Here is a 21,712-nt window from a genome sequence, read left to right on the forward strand (position 1 = left end):
TTGTGTTTAAAAATAATTCATATTTATGTAAAGCATGCATCCAAATAAAGGTATTTAACTATACCTTTTCTAGAAGCTCATGTGCCAACCTAATGAACATTCATTTCATAGATCATTGATTATCACTTCTTAGTTAGGAATGTTGTCACATACATTCAAAATGAGAAACAGTTGTTTCTCATCACGCTGCAACTAAAAAGTGGTTTTTTATTTAAATGAGCAATTTAATGTGAAATAACAAGAAATTCCAGATAAAGCACTGCTGAAACACTTCTGTATAGATTTACCAAAGTACATTCACTGATATTATGTAGCAAATATTTATATTCAGGTTTTAATAGTGAAAGAATTTTATGACAGCTCTCCTTTTCTGACCTAACCATGTGAATGAACGAACATAGCGATAGCCAAACTTCCAGTTTGGTATTTAACAGTTCAGGTGTTTGTCTTTGTATTTTGCTTCTTGTTACACACAGAGAGAAATAACATTGAAAGCACATAACTTGGGACAAGGATACTATCAAGCCAGGGGATGAATGTAACGCCAAGGAAGCATAAAGTGCAAAAAAGGTTTTCTGTTCAGGCAGACACCACAAAGAGCTGCAGAGCTTGAAAACTCCACACCCTGTGTGGCTGTTATCCTCCATGTAGTGTAGGCAGGCACTCACTGTTACGAAGCGTGGCCTGTTGCGTGGATGGTTTGTGAAGAAAGGTGTCAATGCATGCCCTGCATGCATGCCACTCCAGCACGGTCTTCCCTGCTCATGCCTACACACACACTTTTCTGTGCAGAAGGTTGCTGGCCTGAGGAACCTCTTGACTGACAGAACTGCTCTAATGCATACAAGAACAGTGGTCCAGAATCCTTTTTTAGCTCAAACCCTCAATGAATGTGATATATAGGTTGATTTTTTCTATGTAAGCTTCTTACTAGGTGTACTTTGGCACAAGTGTTTCCACAGCAATGCTCTTTAAACAATTGCAGTAGAAAGGTGTAAACATATAAACGCAAACTTGTAGAGAGGAAAATAATCAGGGCATCTCATTTGTTTGTCTCTTGAAATGTCCCCAAACTGAAGACAGCAGCGGAGAGAGCACACATCTGTTCCGAGTGCCTGAAGATTAATTTGTAATAACACATTTTCCTTGGGGAGGAATGCTTAATCTCCTCCTACATGGAGAACATCTCCATGTAAAGATAGGGTTTGGAGCTGATTGCATTTTCCTCTCCGATTTTGTCATGGACCTTGATGAACCCCCATAAAGTATTGCTTCATGGTTTCTGTATGCTGACAAATCTGGGGATCACCATACCAGTTGCATACACATCCAGCTTTTACAAAATCGAGGACAACTTCTCCCCACTAGAGTCGGCTGGGTGATGTACAGACTCCCTGCTGAGAGCAAGCCTACACCAGCCGCGAAGGTGAGTGCACAGACAGGAAAAGAACCTGCTCACACTTACTGTGGAAGGTGGGATTTAAAGCAGTGCAGGACATATCAAAGGACCTTTTTGGCTTTAAAAAGGAAAATGCTTGCAGAATTTGTGAACGTATGCTGTATTTTCATGGTAGAATCCGTTACCTTAAAATTAAAGGGGGAAAAAAAAAGATCACTGAGTAGGATCCAGTGTCACAGGCAAATGTAGAGAATCCAAGACAGCCTGCCATAGTGTCACTTTCTCCTACATCCTCAGGTTAACCATGCCCTCCACTAGTATTTCTCCTCCAGCACAACTAACCTTGGTCATGTGCATCTCATTGCTCATCCAACCATTTTGCTTATCAATAAGGATAAAGAGCAGGAGTAAGCTGGCCAAAAGTCGTACCACCACAAAAAGAAGGCTCACCAAATGAGGAGAGGTACCTATGGCAGTAACAAGTGTGCCTGGTCACTCACTTGCTCTGCTTCACTGAGAGAATACCAGGTCTTCATGAATATAACTTGCACACAGAAATAATCTGAGGGTTCTTTGATGGTTTACTCTCAAAAAAATAGTGAGAAGAAAGTTTTCAGAAGTACAATATGTGGGTATGAAAATACGACTTTTTTTTTTTTTAAATATAGCATTATTTCTTGGGAATGGTGCTGTGGGAGAGCTTGGCAGCTGCAGCACTGTATCTTGATGTCTCTCTCCCTAGGACAGAGAGATTTTATTTTTGCATGCATCTATGACTTCTGCAGCTTTATGGAAATTTTGGATTTGGAGAGTTTTTCCATACTTAAAGAGTAGATTGATTCATTTGGATGTTAGTTTCTTAGTCTCTTTTTCCTTGGATGTTTTAAATGACTGCAAATTTGCAACTGGATATGACTTTAATGTTTCTGAAAATGGGCCAGTTACAGCATTTAGGGTCAGGTGAACTGGAGAGTGAAATAGCATGAATTTCCCCACTATGACTTGCCAAGTGCCTTTCAGTCCTGACCTATAACATAATTGCATTTTCAGCCACAGCCAACCAAAACTGCCTTAGGTTGTAGATTTCCTAACACCTTAAGCCAGCATTAAAAAGGTGAGACTGCAGAAAGATGCAGTCTTGGTGATCCATTTTCCTCTTCCTTGTGCTGTTTGAACTGTTCATTGCGCACAAAATTGAATACGAGGTTTGCATTGAATTAAAAGTAAGTGGATCAAAAAGGACTGGAAGTTTCCTGATCCTGGAGTATCAAAGTCGGACACTTAGCACTAGTTCACGTAACTGCCTTACCCACCCAGAAATCTCTAGGAAAACTTTTCTGATTTGTTTTCTTGGCTCATTTACAGGTCTAAGAGGGTATATAATGATGTGCTCCATCTGCAGTAAATTCCAAGTGAGGTGGAGTGGTGGAAAAGTCTCCTGGACTGCCATAGCCATGTTACTGTGCAGTAAAACAAAGAGGAGCTGTAACCAGATTTCCCAGCAACAAGTAGAAACCACAGCTGTCTGGTTATACAAAGATTTAAAGTGTTGTTTAAGCAATCTTGGGAGAAATGCTCAGGAGGTTTTAAGTAGAGGAGCTGGCAATTGTGTAACTATTTCAGCTTCTAATGAGTAAGAGAGAGAGAAATGGAAAGACACAAAAACAGGGAGATAAAGTTTCAGAGGTTCCTCATGATAGCTCTAAACCCAGCTATCATTAAGTGATTTATGATTATAACCATTAATGTGTGTGCAATCACACTGGCAGTGCTATTATGCCATCTTTTTATATATTCCCATCACAGCAAAGCGTGAATTAGAAAAAAGTCTTTATGTTGATTATATATGTTTTCTGTCCTTTGCTTGCTTTGCTGAATTTTGCTCGAGAAACTCGTAACTGTTTTTGTAAATGTGCTAAATGATTTCAGGACAGTTAGGAAAAGCTAATCTGCTTGGTAGCTGGAGTTGTGACATTAAAACAATTCAGCCGTTCAGGTGTTTCAACCAATTTTTCTAGGTCTGGGACTATGATGTCATAGTCATGAAATTAGTTTGCTAAGTGTCACAGATTTTGACACCCCCGTCCCCCTACCCGTATAATTTTGCATTATCAATTAGAGATTGCTTATATAGCAGGCAGTAAGAGAGTCAGATATCTAATTGGATAAAGATAAGGACTCACAAGAAAGTTCTTACAACATATAATACAATTATATGAAAGAAACTGGAAATTATTTTGCTATCCACCAGCCCTGTAAAACGTGCTATTTTATATATTTAGAGAGCAGTCACAGACGTTCATAACTGAATAATCCTGTGAGAAACTCAGAATAGGTAAATATTTGCACAATACCTTTGTGGCTTGGTAACAGTTTCTTGTTTCTGATTATTTCATGTGTCTATGCAGAAGTGTCTACAGTGTAGACATCATTATTCATCAAAAAAACCTGAAGGCTGGTTACAGCCGGACTGACACAAAGAACAAGAGGCCTCCTTGACACCTATGCCATCCCTCAAGCTGTAATGAAGTCCCAAAGGAAGAAAAAACTCATGCACGCACAATCTTTGACTCACTAGAACACTATCAATAAGTGTCATTTTCAAAAAGAAGAGATGATATTCCTGAAGATTCAAAAAATCTGTCTTTGTAGACAGGCCTCATAATTAATAAGAATCTACTTTTCCTTTTGTAGCCTTAAAAGTGATGTTCTGCCTCTTACAAGAGCTTCCCTTCCTCCTCCCCCCAAAGGAGGAGAAGAAACTCTCTTTAAAATGAAAATACTCAGTCTCTGAAGCGCAGAGAAGGACTGCTTCCTTCAGCACATCTGCCGTGTAAATGAAACATAACGACAAAGATTGCATGAGAAAAGTGGTAGATTACTCCTCCAGTTGGGAACATTGAGTCTTACTGCAGTTTAGCCAGGCTCCTTGATAATAAAATAAATAAATAGACAAATACATTTTAAAAGGCAACCAAGAAGCAATAAAAACATTGACTTTTATTTTTTCCCCCAGAAAGGCATTGCCTGACAAAACAGGGCCTAATTCTTGTCCTTTGGAGAGGCTGGTGTTTAGAATTTATTAAATTTTAATTATTGAGTTGTGATTTTTTTTTTAATATAATAAAGCTCAGGTTGCTATTAGCAATACCAAACAAATTACAAGGGTTGCTCCTCATTTTCTACTGGGAAAACTGACAATTGGCCAAACCAATTGTTGTTGAAGGTGAAAACAGCTCTAAGCTCTGCAGCATACAACTGAGAGCACAGACTGGGAAGAAAAATGTCTACTAATTCTAATCTAAAATATGCTGACTCTTCTGGGTCATTCCAGCTAAACATTAAACAAGTATTTTAAGAGCACATATGTAAGCCCACCTTATTTCTTTTTAATTGGTTTATTTCTAGACCTTTATGTTTCTTTAGGACAACTATTGGCATTGCTCCTGTAGGCAGAAAAAAGGATAGCAAAAAATATTATGAATGCAAGCACAAAATTCAGCTGAAAGTCTGGCTAGCCACTGTCTGTTTTTTCAGCTAGTAGATTGCGTTTTTGACATACATTCATTCTTGCGCCTTTAGTCATGCTTTTTTCTAGATATTTTAATATAGGTCTGTTGAATTTATGAATGCTGCTTTCCAATATAGTAATAACTCAGAAGGGATTCTATCTGTTACATATTTGATCATCTATTATGAATCAGCAACAGAAGCAGCATGACATTTCTGATTTTAATGTGTCTATTGTCTGCATAATAAACAGTATTTTGCTTTAAAGAAACAAATGGAAGTTATCCTATTTGCAGTTCTGTTGATATTAAGGAAAAAATAAGTATGTTTTTTTGGAAATAGTTTCTCTTAATTTTGGCAAATATTGTAAGGTAAGAAAACCTGATAGAAACTTCAGTCACCTAATTACTTATTGAGGTGTTTAACTTGCCAAAAAAGTCCTATTTCTTGGCTATTACCTATGTGTTTATAATAAAACCTATGCATTGAAAAAATCAATTTCCAACCCAACTCTTACTACACTGCTACACTTCCTTCACCCCAACTTAGATCATAGCTCATCCTGTACACTGCAGAACAATCACAGGTTGCAAAATATTTTCATAATAAATAATTTTCATAGACAATAATACCAACCACCTTCTAAATAAAGACGACGGTTTTGCCCTGTTACCCAGCAGCTGTGTAGAAAGAAGTGGCTTAGTTTAGAAAAGTTAAAAACCCCTACTTTTAGTCATTTAGAGTGGGGTTGGATAACTTTGGGGAAAACTTGTCATTTTTAAACAAACTTACATGCAGTTAAACACCCACCTTTGTCAATAGCTTATCTGGCAGAAGATCATGTACTATTACTGCAGGTGTAACTCACTGGTGTTTATTGTCTGTAGCACAGTCGGTATAAATTCTCCAAAACAAGGGACCAGTCAATGGCAATTTTTGTGTTTCTATAGAAGCATGGTTACAACAGGTGGAATAGAAAAGTGAATAAATCACCTAAAGCGACAGATGTCTAATACTTTGTCTGCATGATTATTCCAAAACCAAAAAAAAAACCAACTTAGATTCCTGGTTGTTATCTTTCTCTTTAGCCCATGTGTGCTTGGCAGGCACACGGAACAAATTCCTGCTGTTCTATTAGAGATCCTGAGCGGCTGATGGCTGGGCATCCACTGCTTTCTGCCTGTCAGCCACCATAATTCCATTTCTTCTTTATGCCTTTTTTGATATGAGATGGAATCTGCAAACTATTCGCCTTCTCAGAGCTTATAGTATAGGAGCAAAGGTACTCCTCATACTTGCAAAACCTAAAATAATTTAAAAACTGTGAACATATAATTAATGTAGTGGCACGGCTCCTTGATGTGTTCACTGGAGTAAGTCTCTTACCTGCATCTCTGTGTGGCCTACTCTGCAACCAGTGCTGCTGTGAAATACTGCTCAGTGCTCTTTCACATTTTACAAGCTACTCAGACTTTTTGTTCATGCTTCTGGCACCACATGGAATATTTTTTTTTCTTTCTTCCCTCTCGCGCTTTCTCTCTCTCTCCATCTTCCCAAAATAAATTACCCTATTGCCGAGCAAGGCAGCACTCATACTACTTCACTTACACAGCTCAACTTCTGTATTTCTGTGAACAAATAACAGGATTGTGCCGCTGTAAAAGGGCATAACCATTGACAAAACACCAGAGCAGTTCCTTCACCAGTTTTACACTTCGTTTGTAATTTTAAATGAATGAGAAGCAGTTTGGGACTGGGCTTTGTCTAGCTCCCTGCAAGATATTTCACAGGTCTCCTACCTATATGCATGACGCTAAGCGTGTTTTGATGGTTCTTTGGCTATTGAAGGTGGATGCTAGGTTCAGACAATTGATTCTCCTGCAATACCCTCCTCCCTCTGCAGCGTTACAGTCAGTCCTTCCTCCACTCCCTCAACCTGGCAATTACCTGCTTCACGCGGCATGGGAGCGGGGCTGACCTGGAGCTATATTGTGAGCCAGGTTTCGCTCCTTTTTTTGTTGTCTGCTAACTCATAAAGCTTGTTTACTTGCAATCATTGGTGAGCATGATGTGCAGTGCCTCTGAGCCATCAGTTCACCCAGTAGCCCTCAAGATAATCATCTCACTATCATGTTTCTAATATATCCTTCGATATGGTACACTGCTGAGAAATAATGCAATAAGGAAACACGTAATTCAAAAAGGACAGGCTGGTATGCCTGCCTCTTGCAGTCTTGATGGCCTTTTCATTTTCTTTTCCTTCTTTACCTGAAGAAATTTTTTTTTGCTGGCATGCTCCTGTGTCATTTCTGTAGCCTTCAGTCATTCCAATATTTTTGAAAATAACAACACACAGCCACCAATGCTGTCTGGTTTTGTCTCCCTAACAGTTTATTCTTCTGATCTGTGGTCATTTTCCAGTTAGAAGATTCATCTCACCACAACTTATTGATGCAATTATGTCACGTTTTCCATTAACAATTTTTTTCCTTTATTATTGTGTTTTTACAAGTCTTCTTCATTTTACAGCTAAAACAAATAGATGATTGGCTTTAAGGATGAATCCCACAAGATGTGGAAGAGGCCAAAGGGGAGGAGAGGAGGATAACCCATTTATTTTTCTCCAGGAATATATTACATATATATGTGGTCCATATTACATACATATCTGGTCCATAGTTGGACCAGATGATCTCTAGAGGTCCCTTCCAACTCTGAAAAATTCCATGATTCCGTGATCCCAAAGTTCTTATCTCTGTGGTCACTCTTTTGTGCATGGGTTAAGAGACAGGAATCATGATCATTAGTTATACACTATTTACAACAAGGCTATTCAATGCATATATGTAATTAAGATCTTCACAATTGGACCTTATACAAACAATTTTCACTGTAACTAGAATTAAAATGGTTAAATAATTGCCAAAATTTTACTTCTAATTTTAGCTTTTGAATAATTTTCAATGCTCTCCGTTCTCATTCATTTCACTTCCTGGGATTATTGCATTCTGCATCAGATTATAAAATTTAACCAGCGGGTTACATGTTGAAAAAAAATCCAGGCTAGCAAAGCAGCTTATTGATGTTTTTAGACAGTGCTGTGAGGAGGGTATAAAACACTGTGTCAAACAGAATTTTAGGCAGGAAAAGCTCCTGGCTTGCAGAGAGTATTGCCTTGGAATGTAACCATATTTCTATTTTAATTACACAGAGATGCTAGATGATAACTTTTTCCAATATGCTTCACTGTGCCTTAGGAAACAAGATAATGTAGCTTTTACACTATTAATATTATATCTTTGTCTCTACATTGGAAAAAATGGAGAATAAAATTAGTCCTAATGTATCTTAACCTTAAAATATTATGAATTTAGAGAGTGGACATTTTTTTTTTCCATAAATACTTTTATTTTGCATTGATAGAGCAACGACCTGATAGCGGCCTTAAATTTAGAAGCATTCTTACAGTAACCTATCCTTTTATTATTCTGTATAAAGTAAGAGTAATTTATGAAGGAAATTACAATACTTACCACAATTTCGTCTATAAGAACATTGATTCTGAAGGCACAGGCTACCTTGAGATGTAATGAACATGTCAGAGTGGCTTATATGGTAAAGTTTTATATCACTTGTAGAGTCATTATAACCTCAGGATACATGCTGAAATGTGTGAAATTAAATACGATTTAGTCTTTGAGAAAGCTGTCTACAGTCAGTGCAATCTGAGTAGCAGGTAGGCATTCCACATGGATACAAGAACACATTCACAATTTTATTGAGCCAGTAGCACTTTTAGTGCAATTTTAAAAAATATCATAGAATAGCAGAACAGCTGAGGTTGGAAGAGAGTTCTGAAGATCATCTAGACCCACCCCTCTGTTCAAAGATATGAAAGCATATAAAAATGAAAACCAAAATCACTGATGTACAAATACAGTCTAAGCTTTTAGTGATATAAAAATAAATATATCAGCATATTTTTCTTTTAAATCATCTATTCCTTCACTCAATAAAACCAGAGCTACAGAAGCTACCTGTGTAACTAGATTTCTGCTGAAAATTCAGTTCCTACCTAAGATCACTTTTTCAATGCTGTGATAAATAATGACATGAGCATATTAACAAATATAAACATACCTATAAACTGTATATACAGTACAGTACTACTTATATACTAAGCGTTCACGGACAGGCTCCATTCATAATCACACTATGTTCATTCCTTCAGCAAATTTGATATTGGGTTTCTCTGACATTGAGTTTGGTTTTATTCCATGGTTACTTTGAAAACTAAAGCAATTTTATTCACTTATTGAGTGTTCATGTTGTCTTAGTTTCTAACCTATGCAGAACTTCTTGAATAACAAAGCTGCCAGAAGCTCCCAAAAACCATGTGCTCAACTTTGCGTATTTAGAAAACACAAATTGAATCTCAGGGGAAAGAAATTATGATGGCTTTCTTAGTTAACAAGGTTATATACTTAGACTGCTGCTGGTATCTTCGCATGCCAGGACCTGACTTCTTGCCCTGAGGTGAAATCATGCAAATCGCTTTCACAGATACTGTATGTCTGCTGTCTTCCCCAAAGTTTTAACTCTGGATATATCCAGGGGACAGACGTATGCTCAATTTGCACTTTTTTTCCTTCTCGGACAACTGACTAGAGGTTAATCTACTAATCAAGTTGCCACCCAAAAAGCAAAATATTCATTATTTAGAAGAAATGTTTCTGAGAAGAAAAAAAAACAGCAAACACACAGATTTTAAAATAAGGAAACAGATTATGCCTGTCCCTGCCGTCTTCTTTGTAAGGTTTACCCTGAAAGCCAGACAAAGCTAGACTTTCTTAAAAAGTCTCCACAGATTTTTTGCTGTCCTCAGTGAGTCACTTCTTATTAACATTTGTCCCACTAATTTGGCCTCTGAGTGCTAGCAAAACAGCTGGGCAACACTGGAGATGCTTGGAATTTCGCAGGTAACAAAATTGGTTGGGAGAATATTTTTCAAGATTCATTTCATTGTCTTCCTCTTTTCAAGAGCCTCTCTGAAGTTAGAGGCACATAATTACATAAAAAGTAGTATGGAGTTTTATTTAACAATAAAGCTAACTTAAAAGCTACTCTTTCACAGTACCTACAGCCTCGAGTTGAGGAGTCTAATTGGGTATCAATCCAATTAGGGCCAGTCCTGCAAATATTCACAAGCCTGCGTGAAATCTCAGAGTTGCATGAAGTTAAGCATGTACCTGAACATTTTCAGGAAGGGGAAGAATTTTGAGTTTTAGTGCTTTGAAAGCTGTTAGCATCCATTGTAATTTCTATTAATATTATGTAAATTACATGACTGTAATTAAATTGTAGGAATATTAAAAAATATATCTTTTGTCTGTAGTAATCTGCAAGCTTTTCCAAAAATGCAACCTGCCAGAGCCATGTACAGTCAGTGCCAGGTCTATTGTCTATTTTAACAATTCCTCCTTTTGTCGTCTTTTGACCTTATTGACAGTCACTTCCTAAATTTTTTTTTAAATTTTTGTTGGCACAGGTTTACTATGAAAAAGATATGTTAAGAGCAGTTTGGGACACTATTTTTTTTCCTGTTTTGGGGTGGGGAAGAGGAAAGTGCGAATATAGAAGTAAAAATAACAAATTATACCAGACACATTTACCATTTATTCGATTCTTGATTTGGAGCAAGTGACAGAGAGGTTAGTTTTTGTTTCTGTGACATGTTTGATCTTTTTAACATGAAATGCAATAGATCCTGTGTTGTTAATAAAACAATCAAAGTTTAGTTAAAAATTTTTGCTAATGAATGCATTGAACTTGACATCCAGGTTTTAAATAAATATATGAAAAGTAAATTTTCAATACTAAATATAAAAGCTCATGTGAGAAATTTGAACCCAAGGACCTATTAATTTAAAAAAAAACCCAAATCCAAAGCTAACCAGTTATTGAACACTTGTCCTAATTTCATAGGCTACAATAATTTATTCAAAATATAAGAATGATGTAGGATCGTGACTTAACAGAAGACTGAAGAGCTCATGGAAATTCACAGTTATTGGTCACCTAGGACAAAATACTGGTGACAGATCTGCTGTTCAACTTTTGCTGCTAATTCAATATACTCTATACTGTAAGCAGCATCAGAGAACCCTGAAAGCATCTGCTTCCACAAAATACATTTTCGTTATCTCTCCATTAAGCAAGGAAAAGAGAAATGCATAAACCTGAGAAAATGTGGGAACAAGCCAATGAAGTATAGAAAGACTTAAAAAGAAAAAAAAAAAGCAAAAAGAAGAAGGGGTAAATTGCTCAGTAAATGTAGGTATAAAACAATTATATCTAACCTGAGAAATTCTTTGTGAGGGATTGACTCCTTTGTGATTTAAAGGATTTGTGATATTTCATTGAAAAATTTCCTGATTATGGAAAGCTAAGGCCTGAACACATGTGAGGCATTAAGATTTTCAGCAGTACAATAATCCCTTGTTATGTATTTGTATCTTTTCCATTACCACACAGTAAATTTGCAAAGCATAGAACATATGGCATGTGTTCTTGGTATTTTTTCCCCACACTGCCAATGCTTCTAAATGTTTTTTCCCATTTCCAAATGCTGACTAAGAACATTAATATTCTAGTTTGATTTCAAATCCTTTCCTGAAAGTGTATTTTATCCTTTTGACCCCTCAAATACAAAAAATTATTCTTATGTTTTAAGGACCCAAGAGTTACAAGCAAATCAGCGAAATTATGTTTCTGTTTTTGTTCCTATTTCTCACAAAGGCAACAGGAATCAGCCCAGTAAAAGCCAATAACATTCTTTTGAGCCCAAAAATGCAAATTTACTTCTCTATTAAAGACTACATTCTCTTGACCCTGGAAAAAAATCTTCATATCACTGGCTTCCAACAGCAAACCGCCAGTGTTTTCAGATGGGGAAATGTTCTTTTTGTGCTTATAATAAGCAACGATAAAGATTACTGAATTTTTAAGCTCTATATATTAACATATTAAACAATTACGAGATTATAGCTTTGAGATTACACACATTAAAGAATTCTATACGAGTCTGCTTTTGGTACATGATCTATTATTGGTTTATCTTCTGAAATTAAATTTAATAGCTGGTTTCACAAGACATAAAGCGTCACCAGGGCTGAAATTAAAAATTGAATTAGACCCTTTGACAATATTTCACATAACTCCTGCTAACATCAGGTTTTTTTGGTTTTTTTCCCTAACGCATAGCAGGAGAAATACCTATGGTTTTCTTTCATCAGCCTTTAGCCTTTAAGAGTTGTACTTTATTTTGAAGGACTTGAATGTGAGCTATTTTGCATCCTCTGTCTTTTTGTATAAGAAAAAAAAAAGGCATTTTATAGAAGGCTACGCCAGTGTGTTGCCCTACGTAAAAGGTTTTAGCAGATCAGAAACAAGGACAGAACCTCATAATTATTTTCTTTGTTACTATATTTTTACAGAGATAAAGCTATGTGCATGGTGAGGTCTTTAAATTTACTGCCCTTTGATTGGCTTTGTCCATGTTCTTGTGTTTATCTTTCCTTTTTTCTTTAAGAATGGTATTTTTGCAGAGACCGAGAGAAGTGAGTTGCTGGAGGAGGTTTAAAAGCCAAACTCTTGAGAGTTCTCTCTGGTCATAGATGATTAATTACAGTTTCTTTTACCAACTTTCAACTACCAAGCCATAAAGTCCAGGCCTGTGTTCTATGTGTGCAAAATACAGTGTTCAAAGTTACGAGCAATAAACACGGCTGCAGTGTATTAATACAGAAGCAATTACAATGCTCCTTACTATGGTTTCTGTGCTAAGGAAAAAATAGTTTATAGGCCCAGATTTTACCTCAAAAGTATCAATTTATCCAGACTGAAGTTTTCCCCAGTGGATTAAACGGGTCAGTTTGGGGAAATGAAAGAAGAAAGTCCGATGCGTAGTTTCTCACATCTCCAGCGCCCTGTTCATACTTATCCTTCTTTTCTACTACCCTTCCTCCAGAGGACACGCCTTCCTTGCCCTGCAAAAAGCAAACTGCCTTCAAAAATCCCTTTACGTTTCTCTTGGTAAGGTCATAAGGCAACGAACTGCTGCCACCAACCCCGTTTTCTCTGCAGCCAGTTTCTCCCAGCTGCAGCAACCAGCAAGGGTAACACTGAGAGCCGAGGAGGACCGATGGGTGGCTGTGGCTGCTGTGTTGACGGGCAGTAGAGGAGTCCTGCAGCCAGGGGACAGTGCTACCAACCGGTCACGGAGCTGAAAGCCCAGCCCAGCTGAAAGATCCCACCAGGACACCCAGGAGACACCGATATAATGATTTCTTTGGCTCTGTTTTCAAGATGTGCACTTGAAAACTACAAATGACAACTCACTTCTAAAGCCTTCAGCAGGCTGTTTTGTGAAGCTGCTAATGTTTGGGATTGACTTGGAGTTTTAATTAAGGCTGCTATTTAACATTCATACTGCAGCTGTGCCTGGAAGCCAAGCAAACTGGTGCCCCAAAATTCTGGGCACTATTGTAAATTAATCTTCTTAAACATATGTGCAAAGTAGTCCGTTAGTACTTCCTAATTATGACTTCAATATTTTAGTACATTTCCAGTTTTCTGTTCTCCCGAATCTTGAAGGAGATGGTGTTTCTTCAATTGGCATAGATTACAGTGCAAGGTGGGAGATTTCAGTATCTGAGATCTTGTTCTCTACTAATATCATCTAGTACTTTATCTAACTCAGGAAGAACAGAGCAGTTATTTTATTTACATAGCCTAATTATTGCAGTTGTTTTGTTTGGTAGTTATTAGGGTGTTATTGCTCAATTTATTGATACACCTGCTACTGGCTTGGCTGCTGTGGAGTAGGATTTCTGCTTACAGGAACTTAAATATTGTTTATTTGTATATTATACCACAACTAGTACCCTCCCCCTTTTATGAGCAACTGCAAAACACTTTCCAGATAAACCTGAAAGACTTGTGAAGAAGCAAAAAAAAGTGGAAAAAAATCACAAATATTTTTTCCAAATCTATGCCTAAAATTTGTGTATTTAGGTGTTCTGAAAACTTTTATCAAACAAACGAGGAAGTCCCAGTGACTTCCAGAAAGGCTTAACCTCTTCCACCTGAGTTTGGAGAAAAATAAACTGATACTAGAAATTTAAAATTGATGAGTGTTAAGCACTTTTTTTCTTGACATGTGCATTTAGGGAAGCTGAAAATCACTTCTGAAAGTTCTACCTGGCAGACTAAAATTTTCCTATAAATACAGCATGTAGGCTGTCAGAGCCTTGACAGTGGTCAAAGTGTGGACATTCAAATAAGCAACAGAATGTTCATAACGGATATTATTCAGCAATTCCAGTGTTTTTTATTAGAAGTAGTTATACGTAAAACTTGCATGACTTTTTTCTTCTTCCTTTTCTTTTGTTTTTGCTTTCTTTTTAATCCAGGAAGGAAAAATGTCATGGTCTTGAATAGCAGTTAGGCATGTATCTCCCTTAGGATTATATTGGTCCTACTTGCTTCAGTCCCATTATTACCTTTGAAAATTCCACAAAGATGTTACAGTTAGTTAGATCATCTACATGTAAGGACTAGGCTGGCACAGGAACTAAAGCTACAAAGCGTTAGGGTCAAAGCAGAGCACGGTTCCTGTGTGGGATTCCAACAAATTAGCACTGAAACCCACCAGGCATGCATTCACCCATCTACACTCATTCACAGGTTTGGAGTCTTGACCCAACTTTTTATTAAAGTAAAATGTTATTTCTGCAGGAACTATCATTTTAATAAAAACACTTTTTTTTTCCTGACAACATCTGTTTCCAATGAGTGTCCTTAGTTCAGTGCTATGTCACCTTTCAATTTAAAACAGCTGTTTTATCACGAGATTCTTTTCTTGTATCAACATAAATGTTTTGGTTTAGATGTTTGTATGTTCTTGGAAGCCAATATGTGGGCAGATGCACATATTTGCTACTGTTTTGTTTTGTTTTGTTTTTTTCAGGTAATATCAAAATTATCAAACAAGTCTACGCTATCTCAGGTATGTTAGTGACATTTTAAGTATGCCAGGCTTGATTTTGAAACATGCACACAGTCATGGCCTGAGGAAAGCTGGAAAAACTCCAACTGACTTCCGTGGTTTCAGAATGAGACTTCAAATAGCATCCTGCAGATAGTTCCGCTACTGTCCATTTTATGAGTAACAGCCTATGATATTTTCTTCCAGGTGCTGGATTTGGATGTCCTTCTTAGCACCTGGATTTTAAATACACGGTTACCCAAGCCAAAGTTTTGAGTCTGGGTAACGCTCATTCTCTGTAGAGTATAGGCTGCATCAGTGCCACGTCCTGTACAATTTGGTCATCATGACAGCCTTCAGATGACTATTATGGTTGACAGCAAGGCTATTGTATTTTATATAGACTGGTCTCTTGCCACTGTTTTAAATTTTTACCTTTTGATAAATCTCAAATGGAAAGAACCTATTTCACTAAATCTGTCAATGTATGCTAAGAGAAAAGCATTCACTCAATGGAAGTGTGCTGTAGCACACAACAAAATTAAACCCACACTACAAAACATTTAGACAGATACTAATAGGGGCTTAGAACAGTTGCATAAATTCCCCAAATCTGCTTTTTTCACCCAGCCGATCTTACTTGGCCAGAATGCGGGGAATGTCACTACACAAGCTCGTCTGAAGTTTTCTATCTAAAATTAACAGTGCCTTAATCAAGGTTGATTAAGAGGAGTAGCCTGAAAAAAAAAAATGAACAGCAACCTTTTCTGAAACCATGAAGTTGCTTTTGGCTGTACCCGTCACTGAGGTGCGTGGAGTTTGTTAATTTGACCTGGAACCTGATTCTGACTTAGTTCATTCACCTACTACCAATAAACACAGTAAGTCATACCATGGGAATAAATGGAACTATTTTTGAGTTATGGCCTGATCCTGACATGAGCTCCGTGTTGACATATCTCAGTGCTCATGACCAGTGTATTTAGTTACCTTGAAACTATAACAAACAATACATTGCTCTCTTACACCATGTTTTAATTAGTACATAAAGTACAGAATCCAGGTATATGTTGCCTCTAAATTGCCTTGATTCCAACATCAAGCATTCAAATTGCATTTTTTTTAAAACCAGACGTAGCTCTGCTTTTTGATGGCTCAGTTCTGAAGTTGATACTGTCGCACCACTGGTGCATGAATGGGACTTCATACAAACTGAAAAATCTGTCTACTATCCTAGCAGTGGTTTCAGTTAAAACAACTAAGAGGGATACAGAGGACATTTGGGCTTGAGCTGAACTGGTATAAATGCTATTTATATATTATAAACAGTTCCATATGAAGATGTGAATTATATGAATTACCAGCCTCAGTTCTTCCCCTTGGTTCAGCAGTCATCTGAGACTGTAACATTCAAAAGAAATAATGCCTCAATAAAGCTAGATCAGTCTACTCAAGTGGCCTGTAAGCACTAGTCATGTAATCTTTCTTGGTAACAAAACATATTGCAGTGAGTTCACTGTCTATGTCACCAGTGACCTTTTTATTTTTTTGTATTTTTCTCACATATGCACATATAGCCATAGTTGAGGAGGGAAGCTGTGGAAGAGTTCTAAAAGAGCTCTCTCTGATGAGAAATGAAAGCTGTGCTAGATCTGGATTTGTTCCAGTATGGAACAGAAGAAATTGTGTTTCTGCAACATCAGGCTCTGAATTTTACGCTGGTATGTTTTATCTGCTATTTTAGACAGAGCTCAAGGGAAATGGAAATATAAAGAAGAGACTCCCTTCAATTGTGGAAGATGAAGACGAGGATGAGGAGGGAGAAGAAGAGAGCAGCACCCTTTCACCAATCCATACAAGAAGCACAAATTGCTCTCAGCAGAAGAAGGCTGGAAGCAATAAAAGCCACTTAGGAAGAAACTTGAAGCAGTTGGCCTCTGGAACGGTGCCCTTTCATTCACCCATTCGTGCTTGCAGTTCAAACCCCTCAAGAACCAAACACGAAACAGAGATTCATTACTATTCCAGAAGGAAGGAGAAAAACCTTAAGTTACACCTTTCAGCACTGACCACCAGTGGCCCGCCTGACCTGAGCCCACGGTAATAGTTACGAACGGTTATTTTCTTCTTTATCATGTAACTCCTATTAAAAATATCATTATTGTAACACTATAAAATATTTATTTTTCTTTAATAGTTGATACTTCTGTTCATCCCACAGAGAGGGAAAAGTCCTCTTATTGTAGGAACTATTGCAAACTATGCACAATGTTACGACTTTAGGACTTTATTGCAAAATAAAGTATTTCTATGAGTAAAAAGGGAAAGTATTGACCAATTACAAAAATGACTATTTGAATAGTCTGGCTTTATGGTATCATTTTGTCCTTCTATAATAACATGCATTCCCACAATAGCACTGTGAAACATTCTGAGTCCATCAGAGAGACAGCAATTTAGAAAGCAAGTAGATGATAATACAGCATAGCTATGCAAATACAAAAATTACTGGAGTAGAGGACTACAACGGAAAACTATTGCCTAGCAATTTAGGAAAATATTTAGAGGTTTTTTTACATATAGATAAAAGATTATACATACAGAGAGAAAATACGGAGTTGAGAAAACCTGTTTTGCTGTGAATTTTGACATAAATCAGAATCATAGAGTAGTTTATTGTGGTATTATTAGTGTATAACTAAATATTTTAATTTTTTACTTGTATGTTACTTGTGATTTATGTGTCTTTCTAAATTGCTGCAATGTAATAATTAACTATTATAGAATTTTGGGATCAGTTCTTTACAGAAATCACGATCGCTTTTTCGCATACAAGGAGCTGCAGCAGTTGATCTTCAGTTTAAGTTTTCGTTTCTATAATTTGAAGTATTTTACATGTTCAAGAACTTCCTTTGTTCACTAGAGGCAGAGTGGTAGTTTCAGCAATTTGCCATTGCAAACACAAAACAGCCACAGCTTGACCAGTATTTGTTTAGCTCTGTCAAGATACCTGTCCCTAAGGATGCATTCATAAAAAGGATATGGAAGACTATGTAGAAATCTTTCTTCCTCATCACAAATTTGATCAGTACAGTCACATTTCAAATAGCAGCAGGATACAAACTGATTTTATTTTTGTCAATAGAGGGGAAAATAATGTGTGGAAAACCAGCTTCTATACTAGCAAAATTGAAATGCATAGTGGATATTTTCTCATTTCTTTCATAGATCGTATATGAATTTCGTTCAGGTCAGCTATGAGTAAAGGTCATTATCATTTGCATAACAAGTGGTAATTCAAGGAAAAGCTACCTTTCATATTTTCTGCTGAAATGTAATCTTGCTTATTATTGTTCTGAACATATGCGGCAAGACATTGGCACCCAAGACTGCAAGAGAAGATGTGAAACAAGTATTGCTACATATACTGTTATTTCCTATTTCCATTCATAATTTTATAACTGCAGAATAATCCTGTTAATAGGCTGGGAAAATGACCAAAGATGTATGTGTTTTTCAGACTTTGTTTTCCAGCTAAAACGCTTTCATATTATTTCCCCAAATGCATTTATATTATCAGAACATTTAAACTGACAAGTTAAAACCACTTTAAAAAGATCCTGAAATGTTTCCTAGTAAGTATAAAAGAGAAAATAAGACCTTCATTGAGGTCCTTACTTTTGTTTGGTGTTGGACAGCAGAGTAAGGGGAAAGCAAGACTCTGGTTGAATGTCCAGTCAGTGCAGTTGTGAGGTGTATAACCACACTTTGTCGAGAGAATATGCTTTGTCTCCTTAAGAAACTTGTTCTACTGTGGACGTTCCCTAGAGTAACCCAACCAGAACTCTTCGCTGGTGCTCCAGGTTCTTTCCTTGCACACCACAGTGAAAGCAATAAAGCACAGAGACTGGGTGAAATATTTAAATAGTTCTTGGCGAAAGGAATAGAAGACAGCATCCTAACTTCTAGGATACAGTCACAGTTTTCCCAATCACTGTTTGGGTACTGCCTATGAAGTAGAAGAGCATCAAAAGGAAGAAAGTGTAAGTGATAATACAGGCAATCCTGGGAGGAGGCATTTATGCATTTCAATTTCTTCAGACCCACATGGGCGAGTGCACTCTAGCACTGATCAACTGGATAGAAGAGGTCACATGTTAAGCTCTTCTGACTTTTTGCCTTCTAGGAATGGAGGCGTCTGCATTCAGGAGAAATTTCAGGGCTGTACAATAGCTAATTCAGAAAGGGGTGAGATTTACCAGTTTTGTCCCCTCACGTTTTCAACTCACTAGATTATGTCACTCCACCACCAGTTCCTTGTCTATGAATAAGCATCTTGCCCATTACATATTTCCCACATAGAAGCCTGTCTTTTGGCTCTCCATAACTAGCTATTTTCGTTAATATGATTTCTCTTTAGTCTCACTCTTTAAACACTTTAAAGAATATAGCGTCTATAAATTCCAAGTCACGTCTGAGTAGGTGTTCCCCTGTGTGCTTTAAAGGCAGTTAAAATGTTAACATTGTGTATAATTAGAAATCTCTACAAAACGGATATTGGTGTTTAAAATTTGCTTTTTGAAGCAGTGAGGCTAGATGACATTAAATGGGTTTTATAACAAATTTCAAAGAAAGTAATCATGCAGGTTTTCAGCTGCAGATAACAGTATAGGCCAGAGAAGCTCAAGCTTGTTAAGATTAGACTGAAGTTTAGTAACATCCAACTGGCATCATGAACTCTCAAGACATGACACAGAGCCCTAAACCCACATGAAGAGCTAAGAAAGACAAGAATATGTGATATGCGCACAGAGCTCGAAGTTACGTGGGTCTTTCAAGTCAAATAATTCCCAGATATGTGTTCTCTGTCCTTCCTTTCTCCAACATTTCCAGTCAAGAGGTTTGCTTGAGAATATCTTTATTTGATGAAAAGTCTAATTTCCATCATTGCAATGTTATCAGCATTGACTAAGAGGCCAAGAACTGTCTGCTTTAGCCCTTCCAGATTAGTATTTAACTCATCTGCCTAATATAAGACAAATTCTGAATCTCGAGTCTGGGCAAAACGAGAAACTGATGCTCCACATCTGTCAATTGGCAGTTTGCTGGGTCACTTTCATTGACTTTAAAACAGTTCTTTTTATAACACAATTTATTACAAATGAGAACAAAAAATATTCATAACTATATATTTTTAATAATGTGTATTGATTCCTCTATCTGATACCAGCTGTCTATTCTTTGTATGCAGCACTTGGTTATTGTATAAAATACTTCTTTTGTTTTCTTTGGATTTCTTGACACTGCAAATTGGAGGTTAACTGCAATGCATGAGCAGAAATAACTGACAAAAATGCCTTTTCTAGTAGTTAGATCCAATACCAATACTAACGTAACTGGGACATTGCAGGATGGTCTACACATCTCCCTATACCCAACTGCAAACTAGATTGGTCTGCCTGTGCTAGTTATTTTTAATCGAATTTGAGAATAGCTATTTGCATGGCAACAACACTTTTGACTGTGGTTTACAGAGATGCTTTCATAAATATATTATGTTCAGGCTTAGGCTCTGCCTAAGTAAGCCTAATATATAAGAGCCTGACTCTTATATGCAGGGAGATTTAAACTTCTCAAGAGCATAGCGAAGCATCTTTAGTTTGTGTAGAAGAAAGGATGGCAACAGATTACTTTAGATATGAAAAGCAAACTACATTCAATACAGGTTTTGTTAGGGCCCAGAATATACTGCAGACGTCATGAAAATTTTGAAACTTCAGTTAATTATGTTTGGCCTCACGTTCCTTCCTCTAACAGTAAGTTTAATCTTTAGTGACTCACAACAAGTTAGACCAATATAATAGTTTTTACTTTTCTCTAAACTTAATGTTGTGCAAAATTTAACATTGCTTAAAAATGTGCCCTTTAGGAGTAATTTTGACAACATAATTATGAATGTTGTCGGAGGATGTCGGAGTGGGAGACGGACCCGGAGTAACGATGGAGTCTCAATATGAGTATGATCGTTCTCCCTTTATTCAAGTTTTCACAGAGTATATATAGACAGGCAATAAGAGCACGCGCTAGCGGCAGCTATAGGATTGGCTTACAGTCTCTGTTCACACGCTGTCCATGCAGTTCATTCACAGATCAGGTTGGTTACAAGAATTCACATAGTAAATTGCTTAGTCATTAGCACAACATGTTTTCTACCTTCTCAGTCCCCGTTTTTCCCATGTACTAATTCCATCTTCTACCACCTGTTTTGCTCTTAATCTAATCTCTCACAGTAGGGAGGCTGGCTCACGTGATCATTTTCTCTCAGACACATTCCTACAGAATGTGATGTTTATGAAACTGTTTATGAAACTGCTCCGTCACTCTGATTTTTCTCAATAGAATTGTTGATGGGATTGAAGATGGAAACCATAATGAGGAAAGCCAAACCTTTGACTTCAGCTCTGATCAGCTCAGGCAGGAATCCCGGTTATCTCCTACAATTGGAGGTGAGTTTTGCCTGGGAAAATCCCTCTTTAGAGAAAACACGTTTCATAACTGCTTTTTGTTCCCCTTTGTTTCTTCAAGTCTCAGAAGTGGCATAAATGGATTTAACGTATATCCGTACTTTCAGTACCATTTCAGTACCACAATTGGTACTGTACAAAAATACAACAGGGTCCTGAAGCCCATTTGTTGTTTTCCTTCTAACAGACAGTCATGATAAAACAGCTTGCAGAGTACTGTGTTATATTTTA

General features: G+C 37.1%; 1 protein-coding gene across 1 annotated transcript in view; it reads left to right on the forward strand.

The window, feature by feature from the left end:
• KCNH8 (potassium voltage-gated channel subfamily H member 8) overlaps positions 1-21,712 on the forward strand; it is a 191,313-nt gene that overhangs the window by 155,995 nt on the left and 13,606 nt on the right. The window contains exons 12-14 of the mRNA XM_063325153.1: positions 14,940-14,978; positions 16,702-17,057; positions 21,357-21,463. Coding sequence (XP_063181223.1) covers positions 14,940-14,978; positions 16,702-17,057; positions 21,357-21,463 — 502 coding nt within the window. The remainder of the gene's footprint in view (positions 1-14,939; positions 14,979-16,701; positions 17,058-21,356; positions 21,464-21,712) is intronic.

Source organism: Chroicocephalus ridibundus, chromosome 2 (genome assembly GCF_963924245.1).
Source record: "Chroicocephalus ridibundus chromosome 2, bChrRid1.1, whole genome shotgun sequence".
NCBI classification, from domain to species: domain Eukaryota; kingdom Metazoa; phylum Chordata; class Aves; order Charadriiformes; family Laridae; genus Chroicocephalus; species Chroicocephalus ridibundus.